The sequence below is a fragment of the Lissotriton helveticus genome, chromosome 7, assembly GCF_964261635.1.
Source record: "Lissotriton helveticus chromosome 7, aLisHel1.1, whole genome shotgun sequence".
NCBI classification, from domain to species: domain Eukaryota; kingdom Metazoa; phylum Chordata; class Amphibia; order Caudata; family Salamandridae; genus Lissotriton; species Lissotriton helveticus.
Genome location: NC_136068.1, coordinates 1,877,258,079 through 1,877,276,236, shown reverse-complemented (window position 1 = coordinate 1,877,276,236; position 18,158 = coordinate 1,877,258,079). Strand labels below are relative to the sequence as shown.

General features: G+C 42.7%; 1 protein-coding gene across 1 annotated transcript; it reads left to right on the top strand.

Moving 5' to 3' along the window:
* Positions 1–3,111: 3,111 nt before the first annotated feature.
* LOC144769844 (olfactory receptor 5V1-like) lies at positions 3,112–3,699 on the top strand. The gene has a single exon (XM_078654029.1). The coding sequence runs from the start codon at positions 3,112–3,114 to the stop codon at positions 3,697–3,699; it is 588 nt and encodes a 195-aa protein (XP_078510155.1).
* Positions 3,700–18,158: the final 14,459 nt, after the last annotated feature.

Sequence of the window (18,158 nt, the reverse complement as noted above, 5' to 3'; positions counted from 1 at the left end):
GCTCTCACCCAGAGGCCGGATATCCCAACATTCTTACTGTGTGTATTTTACTTTTGGAGTATTTTGTTTTCTGTGTATGAAGTATTTGTATTTTATGTAGAAAAGCACCGGATTGGAAATTATTTTATTATGATACTAAGGGTGGTAGGGCCTGAATATTCGCAAAAACCCTCCCTGAGAAGCCTGTAACTGCTTGCCATCCCTACAGCTCAAAGTCAAGTGCAGAAAGGGTTGTACTTGCTCAGCTTGCAGAGACATGGTAGGACATGCCTTTGTCATTAATGAATAGGTTCTGACATATAATCACTCCAAATTACAATTTTATTTTAATGTTATTGATTAAAATGCATACTCCATTCACAACAAGTGAAACAGAGCTATGTTAATTCAGAGTCCTGCCATTTTTAACATCTATGTTCAGCCCCTAGCCATGCTGGCAAAAAGCAGAGGGTTGTCATTGGTCTCATACGCCGATGACACCCAGCTAGTTATTACCTTTTCGAGGAACTGCCAAGATAATCTCATCAGACTGAAAGAGGACTTGGTAGCAATCACTGACTGGGTGGCAGCTACTTGTTTACAGCTGAATGCTGCCAAGTCAGAAATCCTAGTGCTAGGGAGAGACATCTCCCTCTAGTCAGAACAGTGGTGGCCTGTCAAACTTAAACCTGCATCCCAGCCAAAGAAGGCAGTAAATAATTTGGGTTTTTGGATCAACAGCAAACTTTCATTTGAGGTGCAATCCAAGGCCCTGGCTGGATCCTGCTTTGGTCTTTTAAGAGGGTAGAGGCCCGTACTGGGCTAATTTGCACCAAAAGTTCGCCAAACCATCCTGCAGGCTACAATTTTGTCAAGGCTGAACTATGGAAATTCCCTATATTTAGGCACCAACAAGCCCTGTATTGATCGTCTGCAGAGAATTCAGAATGCAGCAGGTCGCGCCATGTTAGCTTTACCCAGATCTTGCTCAGTCTTGCATCTTCTGCCTAAATTGCACTGGCTACCGATAGCAAAAAGAATTCAGTTTAAGTCCTTGTGTGTGGACCATAAAATAGTGACCTGCCAAGGACCTCAGATTTTGGCGGATCTGCTGGTCCAATATGTACCGAATCGCCCTTTGCGTTTGGTTAATGCAGGCTTGGTCTGTAGTTCCCGCTTTTTCAGACCCAGAGCGGGCGGTCGATCATTTAAAGTTCAGGCGGCGCGCCTCTGGAACTCTCTTCCTACCTCCATCAGAGGACTCCAGAATGACCTGGCCTATCGTAAGGCGTTAAAGACTTGGCTCCTTCCAGCTTAGGCTCTTCTCTTACCTTTGAAGTGTTTCAGCCGTGGCTCAGTTAGCGCTGGGACGCCCCGTCACTGGGGCAGCTATGCGCTTCATAAAAATGTGTAAATACATTTTTTTTAACTGTTTATAATAATCAGTGCAATACAGCTATACAAAACACAGCACCCATTATTGCAGTGATAAATGTGGGCCATACCCATAAGACATCAACCAACGGCCAGGTAGACTACACTAGAGAATGCTAAAAAAGACAGCTGGTTCAGCATGATGAACATAAACATCAAGAATGAGTGAACATAGCACGCCATAGTGTAGTATGAGATCTGGCAAAGACAGAAGAGCATGTGAAGGTGGAAGGTCAAAGTGATCTCTATTGGTGCAGACATTGTGCGCTTTCATAGCATGTTATCATTTTGCTGACGTTGCCAGTGAGCACTGACAGTGAGGGCAAACAATCCTTACTGCCATTGAAAATGTTATCATCTGAACTATAGTATTCACCTAAGGTATAGGATGGGTGAGCATTCACTGCTTAATTTGAGCTGGTGTTTGCAGGTGGTGGGCTCCAGCACCCATTTTTGGGGACCAGCACATATTTGTTTGCATAAGTAGTGGCATAACAAAATTTGAGGGTGCCCTCCCTGCAAAGTAGATAGAGGGAGCTCCTCATGCTCCAGACCCAGTCAGGAAATATCGGCTGCTGCCCCTGCACAGTGCCAAAGGGGACCCCCTGCAGCTTGGTGGCCCTTACATCATGGGCGTTGCAGGGGGCCATTGTTACACCACTGTGCCTCAGACATTTCAAGAGAGGGAAAAAAGGAACAAAGCAGACAGGCTGAGGAAGAGAAAAATGGAAAACTGTAAACAAAAAGGGAGATGAAGGATCAGGGTGTGTCTGGTGGTGAATTAAACATCCTTGAGTTACATTCCAGACTACTCACCCTTGGTATTCGGGAGGCCAATGGTCACTGGATTCTTAGGGGAGCCCTGGGCATGGCACTCATTCTTTTCCAAATAAAGCACTGTGAGCATTGAACACATGTTTTAAAGGTCACAACTCAATTACAACCAGCAAGCTATCCCACAGAGTAAAACCCCAAGCCAAAATAGTGAAAGGCTCTGCCTTCAAAGTGCCTGCATTAAACTATCACCCCTAATCCAATCCATAATTCTTTCACCTCAAAGTAAACTCCAAGCAGCAGAGGAAATCAACATTATAATTATTTTGTTTTACACTGTACGACTTGGATGACACATTGGCACATCAGTAAATCAAAGCCTAATTGATTGTTAAAAACAAGCGAAAACTATAACAACTATTAACATCAGAGGTCAGCAATAAAAATAGCCTGATTTGTGTGTTCATTGATTTGCAATTGTGAGGAATTTACTCACCTTTTAATGCTCTAATATTTGTTTATGTTTAATTTCAGACCATTGTAGAATCCCCCAAAAGCTGCACTAGTATACATATGGAAAGGAAAAACCTGTCCACATCAGAAATCTTCAGGATTGTTGGATTTTCAGACCTTCCGAATCTGCGTGCTCCATTATTTGTAGCATTTTTACTCATTTACATCATGACCCTAATAGGGAATTTACTCATCGCTGCAATAATTTGCTCTAACACAAAAATGCACAGTCCAATGTATTTCTTTCTCACACATTTGTCCTTTATTGATGTCACTTACACCTCAGTCATTTTCCCCAAAATGCTGGAAACCTTCTTCGAAGAGCTCACACTAATTTCTCTTACTCAGTGTCTGCTTCAGGCATATTTCTTCATATTCACATTCTCCACAGAATTTCTACTACTTGGAGTCATGGCTTATGACCGGTATGTGGCCATCTGCAATCCATTACGTTACAGGACCATCATCACCAAGGGCACCTGTCTCAAGATGGCTGCCTGTAGCTGGACAATTGGACTGACAGATGGAATACCACACACCATACTAATGTCTCGTCTCTCGTTCTGCAACTCACACACTATCAACCACTTCTTCTGTGATTTAACAGCCTTGATGCACCTGTCTTGCACAAGCACTCACACCATCGAAGAGCTGGGTTACTTTTTAGGTACAGTACTTGCACTGGGTCCTTTCATTTTAATCATAGCATCATACATACATATTATATCAGCCATCCTGAAGATCCAGTCCCATGAAGGAAGAACCAAGGCATTCTCCACCTGTGGCTCTCACCTCACCGTGGTCATTTTACTCTATGGGTCTGTGTGTTCCACCTATATGCGACCAACATCAACCATTTCCATGAAAGCCAACAAGATCCTGTCTTTGTCCTACGTTGCCCTCACTCCTCTGTGCAACCCCATAATATACAGTTTGAGAAATAAAGAGTTGAAACATGCCCTAACTAAAAGAACTAAAGCTGTGAAAGTCAGAATGTGAATGGTTATCTTTTCTAACACAGGAAAATGCCTGGTTACTTACCAGTGATATTCATTCCTCTGAGTCTATGTCTTCATATCACAGTCCTCAGATATGACTTTATCTCCATTCATGCACAACCTAATTACCAAACTTCACTTTTTCATTTCCAATCCAAGATGGCCACAATACCTATGAGTATAAATACATCACATCCTGGGAATGACTCCCTGAAATAACCAGGAACGAAAAGAATCAGTTAAACAACAGGGAGAGGTGGGTAGGAACTCAAGACTGTTAGAAGGAAGACACAGACTCGGAGTAATGAATATTACCAGAAAATAACCAAGCATTACCTCCTCATCCATCCTCCTCTCACAGTCCTAATGTATGAGTATGTACCTTAGCCAAGAAACTGATTTTGACAATCGTACCACAAATAGAGCATACACGAAATGTAATGCAATGACCCCAATAGCACACTACAGCAGGACCCATTGAACTGAAAAACAGCTTACCAAAGTCCAGGGACACAGCACACCCCAAATGCAAAGGCAATGGGTCATGATGCGAGAGGCACAGCCAAAGAGGCAAATTAACAACAGGCCTGAAGAGAAGCCCGGGAAAAACTGCCTAGGAGGCACAAACATCCCAAGTAGACCCCCCAGAGAAACATGCCGAAAGAGGCAGGCCAACGAAAGAACAGGAAAGAGAAACGACCAACTAAAACCCTCAGGATATGGAAGAGATCTAAAACTCGAGATACATCAATGCCATTCCATGGGAGACAAACAAACAAGCAAAGTTTGAAACCCAGCAGTGTGTTGGAAATACACAGAAACGCACATAAAGAACATCAAGGGAAAGCAAACGCACCCCACCTCTCAGACACAGGAGAAGTACAAAGGTAGTCAAAACAATAGCAGAATACAAATTAAAAGAGGACACCACTGTAGGGAGAAAAGTAGCACCAGAATGAAGCAGCACTTAGGGCCAGATGTAGCGACTCGCAAAATGGGGTTAGCGACCGATATTAGGAACGGGCATGTCAAGGGTGTCCCTTCCTAATAGCGAGTGCAAATACCATGTATGAGTGTTTTGCGACCGCATTTGCAGTCACAAAAAACTCGCAGTTTACCAACTACCTCAAGTAGGTGGTAAACCATTCAGAACCGGTAAGGGGTCCCCAGGGGAACCCTTCCCCTTTGTGAACGCGTGGCGTGGCAAATATTTTTCAAGGGCAGGCAATGGTCCCAGGGACCACTGCCTGCCCTTAAAAATTTTTACTGAAAAGTTTCATTTTTCATTTGTTAAATGCATCCCATTTGCCTTTAAGGAAAACGGGCTGCATTGACAACAAAAACTGCTTAGTTGACAAAGCAGTCCCAGACATGGTGGGCTGTTGACCCCAGCAGGCCACCGTCTCTGGGAGTGCTAGTCATTCCTAATGGTGTCGCAAATTGGGACAGCTTCATTAGTATTCATGAGTCAATCACAATTTGCAACCCCATTGGGAAATGCAAACAGTGTCCGAGACACTGTTGTATATTGAATTTTGTGACTTGCAAATTGGGACTTGAATATTATCGCAATTTGGGAGTAGCAAAAATCAATGATCATACATCTATCCCTTAGTCCAGAAAAAAATGAAGGCAAGGAGGTATGAAGGGGATGACAAAAATGCCCCAAACTCCCGTGGCCAGAAAAAGAACAGAATTAAAAAACACCAGAACACTAGGCCACAGAGTACTGACACCACCTACAAAGAGCATTGGAAGGCACAGTCTCCTACCCTAGAAAAAAGACTGGTGAGAGAGACAAGAAAGAAGATGGGGCCAGAGGCAAACCCTCTGAGCAAGAAACAAACAGAGAGGGACAAACACAACCCATCTAGCCAGAGAGGAGCAGACAAACAGAGCGACAACAGGGGACAGCAAAACAAACCAAATCCCACAAAACCACCACTGGCTCCACCAAGATGTAGATGGGAGAACCACCATATAGGTCCATCATTCCTGAGTGATGGAATCCCCCAGAGTGGCACCCAACCTTTCCTACAGGCAGAGGCAATGACAACCTGCACAGAAAGGGAACGATCAACAAAAACCTCAGGCCAAAAGAATGGGGTCCAGCCATCACAAGGAGATCACTGTGGATACAGGGAGACACCTGAACCAGAAATTTGAAAAACGTTACCACAGGGTCCAGTGCCAAAAAGAGATGCTGAACAAGAATATATAGGCACATACACCACCAAGGAACGAGGCCCAAGGGAGAGAACATCAGTCCCTGATGGCAGAGCAAAGACCTGGCTGACACAAAGGGCAAAGGAGGAGAGGGAACAAAGGGAGCAGAGATGAACCCAGCACATCTCTGACAACAGAAAACAACAGTGTAACTGAAAGAGAGGGACCCCTTAATATTATCACGGGAAGTGAGGTACTCCTACCAAACACAAGTCCCTTGACCCAATTGCTTCAAACCCAATAGTCAATCGTTTATTAAAATTTTGAATCTTACATTCAATGTGTAATTATTACATTTTATTTCTTAAAAAGAGAATTTATTTTGTTATCGTACCAGTATACAAAAGTTAAAATCGCATCAAAGTTTACACTCAAAGTACATAAAAAACAATTTTCTCTTATATGGAAAGCATACAATACATTTAAATCAAAAACATCCTATTTACATTTTTTTACTATTATGGCCAGCATAATAGAGACAAACAAATGTATGACACAACCCTTGTCAAATACCACTACACATTCAATTGGACTTAAAAACACCACAGTTGATATGTTGATCCAATCGATATTCAACCCAATTGTGTCCGTGATTGAATAATGTTATCAACAGCGTCAACGCGTTTCGATGGTTTCCAAATTATAACACCATCTTTATCAAGACCATCATTTTCTGTCCCCATTCATGTTTATCCATAGTTTTTTTTCCTTTATCCCTCTATCCGAATTTGTATCGGGCGATTCTTTGGACTCAACTGTCTTCAACACTTTATAATGTACTTTTAAAGAAAATGCTGTTTCTTTGTTAAACGTGTCTTGCTCGGTTCCCACATATATAAAGATTATTTGGGGGTGTGGCTTTTCAACTCACTACGGTACAGAAAAGGGGGTTGAACCCATGCAGTCGCGGGGACCTGGGCGCTATGTGGTATACAGGAAAGGGGGTCCCCGCAAGGAGAGAGTATTGTGTACAACACACACTGATACAGTTTGTAATCAAATTAAACTAGAAAGACTTCAATCCAAATTACTTATGAAAAGTATTGTCCTTTATTTAACAATACCTGATTTTGTTTGTAAAACAACCATCGTATTTATATTTAGTAATAGGCCCCAATCGGGTAGGAAAAGGGAGGGAAGAGGGAGTGCTCAGGGCAGTGTAAAGTCATAGAGAAATAAGTACAGTCAAGAAAAGGGTGAATTTACTACAATTTTACATAGAAATCGAAATGACTCAAATAAAGCCTAAACAATTAGGGCATCCTTTGAAAACTGTCAGTCTAAGAACATTCCACGGCTACATACATAGTTAAAAATAATCATGGGCATGTGCCGGAAGTCCAAAGAGGAAAGAAGAGGCGTCGACGTTTCGACCCCTAGCCGTAGGTTACTTTAAATCCTATAACGGGGTCTTCATCAGCGTCACTTTTACTGGTCCTCTAATTTATCTTTACAGTAAAAGTGACGCTATCAAACCACTTCAGAACTAATATCCCTTGGGTCAAGGCCGACAGCGCTTTACTCCTTGTAGCTAATAATTCGTGTAATTGTTTGATACCTCGCCCAGGTGTGGATAACGGCAACTGGTATTCTTATACCACCATCACTCTTTATAACCACGTGTCAAAATTTGACATACAAACGCCCCACTACCCCCCTGCAATTGTCCTGATGAAGACCCCGTTATAGGATTTAAAGTAACCTACGGCTAGGGGTCGAAACGTCGACGCCTCTTCTTTCCGCCTCTTCTGTCCTCTTTCCTACAGTTGAGGATATGATTCCTCCGTAAGCTTGAACTATTCTCCCACGTGCTAGATTTATAGTGGGTTTTCCCGTATCCATTTAAAGTTGCTGCGCGGCTTGCTTATGTGTCTCCATCTGCAGCTTTCTCGTGGCAGGGTATCCTTGCTGCTCCGAGTGTCGGGTAATAGCAAAAGCAAAAAGGGATAATACTTTTACCTTTAAAGTGTTGAAGACAATCCAGTTGGACCCCTAAGTATCTAAACTTCTCTACCTGACTGATGTAATGTTCATCTACTACATATTTAATAGTTTTTATATTGAGTGGACCAAATTTTATAACATTTGATCTTTTGTAATCCTTTGGCTGTTTGAGCAATTTAAACTGTATTATCTACATGAAGCAGGGCCAGTTTAAATTAGCATCCTGCTTTAGGGACACCCACACTTGGGTCCACCAAAGCTTGTTCAATTTGATTAATAAAAAAGATAAATAAAAATGGTGCTAAGATACAGCTTTGCCGAACTCCATGATTCAATTTAAACTGCTCATTTCATTCCCAGTTAGAACCAAACCTAAAACTAGCTGAGAGATCATTATGCAAATCATGCCGAAAATTTATTAAAACAGGGTCAATATTCATCTGAGCCACCATGGACCAAAGTTTGGAGTGACTAACTGTGTCAAAGGCAGAGCTCAGGTCCATGAAAGCCAGATGGATTGCCCTATTCTTAACCTCAGTTTATTTACAAATTAACAGGTAAAGATTCAAATTTTGCTTGATAATACCCTGTCCAGGCCCTGGACCCAATATGTAGGTCTGATAAAAAAGTCAGGGAGATTAAAGACTATTTGCTAATCCTTCCTCATGTCCTTCGATGCCCCATGCTCATCTTCTGAGCTGTAGATGCCCTTAAAGTGATCAACCCAGACCTGTGATGAAATAGTGCAGGCCTGATTAGAAAGGTGATCATTGGTAAAAAAAAAAAAAAAGGAAATTACCATCTCTCCAAAAGCAGAGCTATCTCACTGCTGACTAGCGGTTAATAGCTTTTCCCAATCCTCCTCATTAAACTGGGCTTTACGGTCCTTACAGACTTAGCATGAAAGAGGAGGGCAATGGGTGTTGCTGTGGCTGTTCCACCATAACACACCTATTCACAAAAGTAAATAGGAGGCAGTGCCAAAATTAAGACCAGGGAAAACCTGGTCTTAAACAGTCAATATGAGTTTAAATGCTTTATTTCTCCTCCTTTTCCTGTTTCCATGTGTGCTGCCTTGTGCAGCAAATTGCCTATGATAGTCTATGTTCAGGAAGGCCCCTATTCCTGCACATAAATGATCATTTAAAGAAAATGCAGGTTTGCAACTTCTATATGTGCTGGATTAAGCGGCACACATAGAATTTACATAATGGCATTTGAAGATTGTTTATGTGCAGGAAGGGGGATATTCCTGCACATAAACAATCATACCCTGAACAAAGGCAAACTTGCACTATGGTGTAAGGGTGCTTGTATTGATGCTAGGCAGCTAAACTTAGTAACAGCGCAGGGGGAAACGCAGGACTGCACCATATTCTAGTAAATATTGTGCAGCCCTGCATTTCTAAAGTGATGAAGTGTGTAGTTAGCCTTCATGGCTTAAAGAAATGCTTTGTAACTTTATTGTAAATGTTCCCCCTACCACCCACCACGAGCGACAGATAGTCTCTTTTTAAATCAGAAAGATCTCCTCTTTTTGTCACTCAAAAAGTTATTGGGTAGCCTTGACCATGGAAGGCACTTCTTTCTTTGAATCTGCCAGGTGTATGCATAATTTGTGAAATTTGCTTTCGTGGAAATCAATACATTTTTGTAAAAATTACATTCAATGTATATCCGTCATTTTGTGCTATATTTTAATGTGAAATGCATCCCCCGTTAATTTTTTAAGAAATTACTCATTTTGCGCATTAAAAAAGTGCAAAGAACACAAGTGCCATAAACAACATCCTCTTGTGCTCTGGTTGTTCCTGGCATTCCTGCATTCCTGCTGTAAGATGTTTACTGCAGCTGCAGCATAATTATATGATAGGACATAATGTTGCTATTTTGTGAATTTCCTCTAATAAGTGTCCTGAAATTGGGTCAATCACAGTGACATATTTAAAAACTTTCCTGGGCATAGATTGAAGCACTTAGAAAAAATGTAATTCTGTAAAATTGGCCTATCTAATAGTTAGCTATATATCCGTATAGTGTTCTTAAAGGCACAAGAGCAAATGTGCAGAAGCAAACACCCAGAATTAACAGCCTCCAATAACATTGAAGTATAAGATGAAACACTACAAAGATTATTTTATAGGGCATCGTTTGGACAGTTGCTTAGCGGTTTGTTGCTGGTGGCAACCTCCATTGGAGGGTGTGAGTAGCAGAGCCCACCTTCCAGACAGTGGTCATATACCGACTAGGTGCCCAGCCTTGGTTGGTGAGTTCTGTCAGGTTCGGTGTTATCTGGTGTCCAGGTTCAGTTTTCTCCGGTGTTCAGGGGTTAGCCTCCTAAAGAAAGGATGCTCTTGTGACCAGAGACACTTACACTTGACCCTACCCATAATAACTTTGTTAGTGAATGCCTACACGCTCTACAAAGCTCTAGACAAATATATAGGTTTTATTGACAAGATCTGTTATTCAGAATAGCTGGAGAGTCTCAAACAAAGAGACAGAATTGGAGTGAAGCAAAGGCTAATTTTTTATCTGCAAGTGGTTGGGAACGGTCCTTGGATGCGTGAGTGCTAGCGTGCCTCCACACGCAGGTAAGGCTCTCTTGCATTTGATGTAATTGTATGTTGTAACCGCTCAGTGCAGTGTTTATTTCTTGTAAAAGGTTTAATGTGACTCTTTTGGCAAGGATTGCAGATATATGCCCTCACGTTGGTATCAGTACCATTGGCCATGAGGCTGCTGCTTCTGCTCCAGGCTGCAGGGTCAGGAGAGGCCATAGTGGGAGAAGACTCTGCACATTGTGGGAGATGAAGAGTAAAATAGTTAAGGAAAAGGCAGGAGTAGGTATGTGGGTGGATTATCTGAATCAGAGGTCTATATCATCATGGAAATAAGCATATGTGGAACAGGCCAAACTCAAAGGGTGTAGTGGATCTGCTAAAAACTAGGGAGTGAGCCATAGAGGCCAGGTCCTACAAAAGATCAGTGGTGAATAAGAGGTAGACTTACTCAAGCAAGGAAAACATCAGGGGAAACCTGTGGGAGGAACTTATGGGCCGATTACGATGCAGCCCATTAAGGCAGAGATCTACTGTCGGAGCCTTCCAGGCCACATCATAATCGGCTTCTCAGTTTACTTGCTGACTGCTGCATTATAATGTTAGTGGTCAGAAAGTAAAGCAGTCAGGGCCGGCTCGTAATCCCAAAGGGCAGGTTTCAGAACACCAGGCAGAAGATATTTTCCATTGGTTATGCTATTGCCACCTGTAGCAGTGCCTGCATCGGGGTCATTACTGCAGTGTGGTGGAATATATGATGATATCCCGCATTCTTTCATCCCGCATACCATCACTCCGCATTTTTTACTCCGAAAGTACCATTACTCCGCAAGCCATAATTCCTCAAACTTTTACAACGCATATGACTTTATTACGCATGCCATTACAACTCAAATGCATGTGTGGTGAAGTCATATACTTTGTAAAAGTACTTTATTAAAATATATATATATATATATATATATATATATATATATATATATATATATATTACCTACTGGCGGTCGCCAGTAGGTATATATAGTTAGGACCTAGTTACCATAGGAAATTCCGAACATTCTATTGGGAATAACTTTGGCGCCGATCAAGGGATCTGTTTGCAATTTTCCTCTAATTTGCCTCGCTCCGCTCTGCTCCTTTCCTGAAAGTTTCGGGGGTATTGGTCAAGCGGGGGCCGAGAGAAAGGGGGGGTCCCAAAACGTGTTTTCCCCATGTTAATTTCCATAGGGACATTCTGACACGGCTACAGCTCGAACGGCTGAACGGAATCACTCCAGATTTGGCAAAATGGTAGGGACTGGTATGCAGCAGTGCCTTTTGTATGTTTGGTGTAAATCCCTCCAGTAGTTTTTGAGAAAATTGAATTTAAAATTTTTCAAATGGCATTTTCTATGGGACCTTTAGACACGGTTACAGCCTGAACGGCTGAACGGAATTACACCAAACTTGGCAAAATGGTAGGGACAGGTATGCAGTAGTGCTTTTTCTATATTTGGTGAGAATCCCTCCAGTAGTTGTTGAGAAAATTGAATTTGAGCAAATTATATATCTATATGCGCTCACCGTACGCGCACCGTACGCGTACGGTACGCGTACGGTACGCGTACGTGTGCGTACCCTTACGTGCGCGAGCGAGTTTCTGATTGGCTGGCAGTCGACTGTCAACATTCTAAACTGTCCAAACCAGGAAGTTTTGGCCACCATCTTGTTTTTCAGGAGAACTGAGGCACAAGAGAGCCCAAAACAAGAGTGGAAAACACGAAAAGGGGGCAGGGTAGAGACCCTCTAGCCCTTCTCAGGGGGGCTATACAATTGCTCTCCTCCGGCAGATCGATGGCCCGGTTATTATTTAAATAAATGCCTTCTTTCTTTTCGTGGTTGCTGCCTGGTGTGTCCTCATAGGAAGTCCACCCTGGCCCAGGCATACTGAAAGAGCGTGTCATCATCACGTTAGTGATGTCACTGACACTGCAGCAGACCGCGCCTGCCTTTCACGGGACATAGTTTCATTTCCGTTGAAGAGGGGCTGAAGGCGGGCTTTTGGCTGAGCTGGGGCGCGGCAGTCTGGAAGTGTGCAGGACTGCCAATAAACGTTGTACAATATACAATGTCCAGCAGAAGTGACTATATAGGAGCGCCAGCAATCAATACAAGTATAATTTTCATACGTTTGATTTATTTACATCATAAAAGCAACAAGAGCTGCAAAAGGGCGTTATATGTACACGCTGGCCGGCGGGGAGCGCCACGATGTCATGAAAAGAAAGGACAATTCGAAATAAAGCATCTTTTGTGCTCACGAGAATCACTGCACCCACACTCTCCAGATGCGTTCCTGGAGTAGAGGATGGAAGCGTTCACCTGGAAACGATCTTGCTGAACCCCAGGCATGATTTTGTGATTGAGGAGACGTGGGTGAGCGCATGGGGTGTGGAGTAAAGTTGGTAGGGTTGCCTGGCTCTTTGCAACCCCTGCTTTTGTAATGGTATTTCAAAAGCAGGTAGTTAACCACCCTAAAAAAGTTACCCCTGAAGCAGGCCGGATGTGTTGCGTTAATGAGGCCACGGAATCTAAAACCTCACAGACTAACACACGGTGGCAGAGAGCACCAGGCATTCATTGAGGGTCAAGAGGCGTCAAGAGGCTAAGAGACACGCACACACATAGCGCAGCAGCTCAGTGAACCAGAAAGCTGTGATATATCAAGTACTTCACTGCGCCTGCAAGCGCTATAATAACATAAGGCACATTTTAATATTGACACTCTCCAGATGCGCACTGAGAGTGTTGACATTAAACTTATTAAATCACATAATAAAGCATCCTTTGTCCTCCCTAGAACCACTCTGCACTCCGAGGTCAAGACAAACTCATTTAAGTTCAAAGTTGACTTTAGCATATTTATTGCACGCACAAAGTTCACTTTGACTCATCATATCTCAAAGTTCCCAATTGGCTAGTCGTGCGTTTAAAGTTCATGTCAGCTCCTTAGGCAGTGCATGACTCAGCCCATCATTTGCCCAAAGTTTGCGTCTGCATGCACATCACTTGCTAGGCTCACTTTTTCTCGCTGTTCGGACAAGCTTGGCTTTAGTGCCTAATAGCGCAAAGTTTGGTTTGGGTCATCACTTGCTGTTAATTGGGTGCTTCGCCTACCGCCCTTGCTTGTCCAGCCTTTTCTGCCGCTAAACGGTCGAGATCAGGAGCCTGGTTGGCAAAAGGTGATAGTGTTTCGCACACAGGGTTTCGGAACCCCGGATCTGCAGCCTTTGTGAGCTTGGCTTCGATGTTGGCTCTCCTAGAGTCATCCGTCCAGGGACTGGGTAGCTCTGGCAAAGGAGCAATGCACATATCATGCCTTAAATCAGTGGCAGGGTCCGCCAGAAGGGGGGAGCACCGTGATCACTCTGAAATAACTCGGCCTTAGAACTAACAATGGCTCGTGCTCTCACATTATATGCGCAAATGGCACGCCGCCAGCTTGCCACTCAGTCGCTATTGTGTGTCTTGGACAGCACGGCTATGCATTCATGAGCCAGGCCAGGAACGATACAGCCCTGTCACCTCTCAACTTTACATAATTAATTACTCCATTTTTAATAAAGCAGAGGTGTACTTTTTTCTTGCTGTTCCTCAGTATCTGCTATTCTTCCTACCCTCCACACCTTACTCCTTCCCTTCTTTCCATTCTCCTTTCACTTTCTGCCATACGTCCACGTTTCCTCTTAAGCACCACCTCCCCTCATCAACTGCTTATCATTTTTCACCTTCTCATCTTTCCCTTGCACTCTCTTTTCACGCAGCTCACTTCTGTCTGCTCTTCTTCCCTTTCTTCTCTTTCCTTTATTCATTCCCATAATGTTACACCCCAGTCTTCCACTCCCTAGCTCTGCTTTTCTCACGTCTCTTCACATTCTTTGTCTACCGTATCTATCTTTGCCTTCAGACATCTCCTCCTTCCTCACTCTCCCTTTTATGTTTTTCCTTCTTGTGCATTTCTTTATATACATTCCAGGAATCAGTATTTGTTCTCACGTTCATAAATTGTAATCTTGGTATGCAACTCAGTCTTTCATCTTTCTGACGTCGATAAAATATGTGCCTATGAGCTGGATAACAACATTTTAAATTCTGTGTCAAGGCTCCCTCTGGTGAATATGTGCTTTAGAAACATACATAGTATGTTAAGCACACAAATGTATTTTAGTCTTTTGTTTTTCAATTTCTTTGCAATATTACACTGTCACTCTCTGTCCCTCCATGACCCAGTACCTTTCATACTCGTATCCATTCCCCTGACCTTTCTTTCCTTTCCTTCGTCCCATCTTTTTCTTTTCCCTTTTTCTCTTCCTCAGCACCTCCAGCCAATACCTCCTTTCCCCTCTAGCTTCATTACACCCTCATTCCATTCTTGCTTCCTTCCACCCTCATTCCTTCCCCATCCTTCCCTCTTGGTGCATTTATTCCTCTTCATCCATTCTTTCCTTACTTTCTTTTTTTCTGATCCTTCCTTCACCTCTTCTTTAATTTCATCCTTTCTTATCATCAACCCCTCCTTATGCTTATCTTGCTCCTTTCCTTTCTTCTTTCTATTCCACATCATTCACTTCCTTTCGCCCTCTATTCCTTCATTTCTTGCTGCCTTCTTTAATGTATTCCTTCCTTCACCCCTTCCTGTCTTTGAAAGAGCACAGTACAAGCACATTCTACTTAGTTTGCAAAGCTGCCTCAAGTCCTCCAATGACCTTTCCTAAAGCTGCATTTTGAGAATTACAAACATTCTCTAATTTGAGCACACTTTTAAGTTGTTCTCATAGGCTTCCCATATGTTATATTATGCAATGCTATATTGATTTGTGTATCAAACTAATCACCCAAGAGGGTATCCAGGCACTTGGGCATGTGTGTGTGTAGTTGTGAGCTCCCAGAGGTGCTTATGTGAAGAGCTGGGTCTTCAGCTTCTTGCGGAACTCAAGATGTGAGGAGGTGGCTTTGATGTTTTGAGACTTGTGGATGCGGGTGGAACCAATGAAGGAAGAGGGTGCAGCCTCTGGAAGAAGTAGGCGGAGCCGGTAAAGTGGGTGTGGCCTCCTAAAGAAAAATTTGAGCACCTGCACTTAATATTTTACAAATTAAGCACTGGGTATAGATAAAGCTCAGTGATAGCTCATGTCTGTCATGACAATTACCAACAAATAGGGAGCTTAAACAGGGGATGCATACTGGCTCTGCTCTTATTTAATCTCTTTTTATCAGACCTGGTACTGTCACTGACCGCTAGCAACTCACATGCACCAAGAATTGAAGCAACGCCTTGTCATCTCTATGTGTACAACAGAGTCCTGATAATCCACATGCAGGTGGGCCTGCAGCACTTCCTCACCACCACACAGGAATTCTCTGAATCCAACGGCCCAACCATCAATCTGGAGAAATCTAAGACAATGAAAATCAATAAAAATCTACAAAAGACACTGGTCTGGCACTGGGGCAAAACACGCATTGAACCAGCAATGGATCACTAATACCGAGGAGTGAAGAAAGACAAGGGAGGCCGCTTTGCTTAGAAGGGCTCAATACGAAGGAAGGGCCTTGCTCTGGCAGTCACAATAAGGAAACAGCTCAAAACTGAGCGGTCATTTTCTATTCGACTGTGTAGAAGTCAGACAAGCCAAGCTCCTACCAAAGATAGACTAAGGCAGTGAACTACAGAGGGGCAGGGACTCCAAGATCCTGGATAGCATAATCACAAGAGTTTACAGAATGATCTTTGGCTTGCCCAACCGCACCTCACCAGCACAGATCAGGTTGGAGTTTGTACTACAAAAACAGACAAGGAACTTACTGTAACTCCCTGGAACAAAATTCTGAAAGCCCCACAAGAAACCCTCAACCACTACTTATGGCTAGAAATACACCAAAGCCACCCATCACCAGCCGCACACTACCTCAAACAATGCCTGTGCAGCACAGGGCTATTGCAGCTTTGGGAATCACCGATCACTAACACCACTTTCAAAAAACCATCATGGAAAACAGTAAAACTCCAATCACTGATCGAAGATAAATCTGCAGTATTGAAAAGGGCTCATGGCTGGATGACCTTGAGAACCTACCCTGCTCTGGTCCCCCCCAAATACTTTATCTTAGTATATAAAAAGAAGTCAAAATTCAGTTCCTGAAATATCATTTGGGGCTTCTGCCCTGCACAAAGCATCTTCCGCATTGGTTCAGGTATCATAGAGGCTCCCTTTGTCGCCTATGCAGCACAGCAAAAGAGGACGCGCTGCACCTCCTTTTCACCCATAAAGAGCATCTGAAGGATTGGAAACCGCTATATAATCCTCACTTCAACCAAAGAGGGATCCAGACATGGAGGCAAGCTGTGTTTTCCTGCTTCGCAGCAGAAGACCCACAGTTGAACTGGAGACTGTTATATTTGTTGCTACTAGTGGCTTCAAGATAACAGATCATGGAGAGGGGGCTGCAAGGCCAAAATAACCCACAGAAAACCGAAAGCACTCTTGAGGAAATCATTGAACCCACAGCACACTTTTCGCCCCTACAAGGATCCTACAACATTATTTCATAAACCATCATTGGAAAATGGCTCCCCACTGATGGCCATTCCACTTAAGATGAACAATCTGAACTCAAAACTTTAATTCACACTCACAACAGATCACAACTTATTTAAACAATATTTTTTTAATTTCCTTTAAAATGATCAATCCTGTACATTTTATGCAACACTTTTAAGCAACTATGCTAATAAACTTCAATCTTGAACATTCATTTATTTTTTATCACTGCACATTAGAACATTGGAATGTTGGAAGCTCCATTGAAAACAATGGAGTAGCTCCAGGATTATAATGGCTGGTATAAGCCCCGAGCTCCAACATTCCAATGCTTCTTTGTGGCTCTGAATGAAGGTTTCAGGGAGCCTGAGGGAATATATACATCCCCTAGCGCGCCCTGATGCCTTTGTTTAATTTGGTAGAACATTCTTTCCTCTAGTGGTAAAATCTTCTAATAGCCTTATTGCACTTCGTAGCAGAGCTAAACTGGCTATTAAAGACCAGTCCCATTGCGGGAGAAGGACTTTAATAGCCAGTGTAGCCTCTTATGGCGGGCTATAAGGCTATATTAAAAATAAAGTTTTAATTCTTTTTTTAGCTGGACCTATTTTAAAGATACAGTATTAGCATTTAATATTGCTTCTCAGTGTTTCTCTAGAGGGCAGCCAGCTTTCCTACAGTGAAAATACCTTTTGGGTACTAGTAATTGTAAGGATATTTAATTTTACATTGTTATACGTCCGACTTTTATAATATCATGCACCCTGCCTAGTGGGCTACAAGGTCTACATAGCAGTAAACATTAATATTTAAAAAGGAAAGCTCTTAATGGTCAAAAGGGTTTATTTTGGCAGGGTGCAGCGCACATTTTACATGGTTACAATCAGGCTATTACGATAGGTTCGAATCCACGTTTGCACTGCTGCTATAATGAGGGTGGTGAACAGGTGCTGCAGTATACTTGTACATTAAACTTCCTGGCCCTGGGTACACTTTGTAACCTGTAGGGAAGTCAAATACACCAAATAAAGAATTATGTCCATTTGACTATCTTCAAAGATAGAGCACATGCACTTTACCACTGAATTGCATAGAGTTTTAAAGCCAGCAAATATATAGGGTGCATTAAAAGGCAAAAAATCTGGGGT

Excerpts from the sequence above, each read along its gene's own strand:
- LOC144769844 (XM_078654029.1), top strand. The coding sequence starts at position 3,112 with ATGGCTTATGACCGGTATGTGGCCATCTGCAATCCATTACGTTACAGG.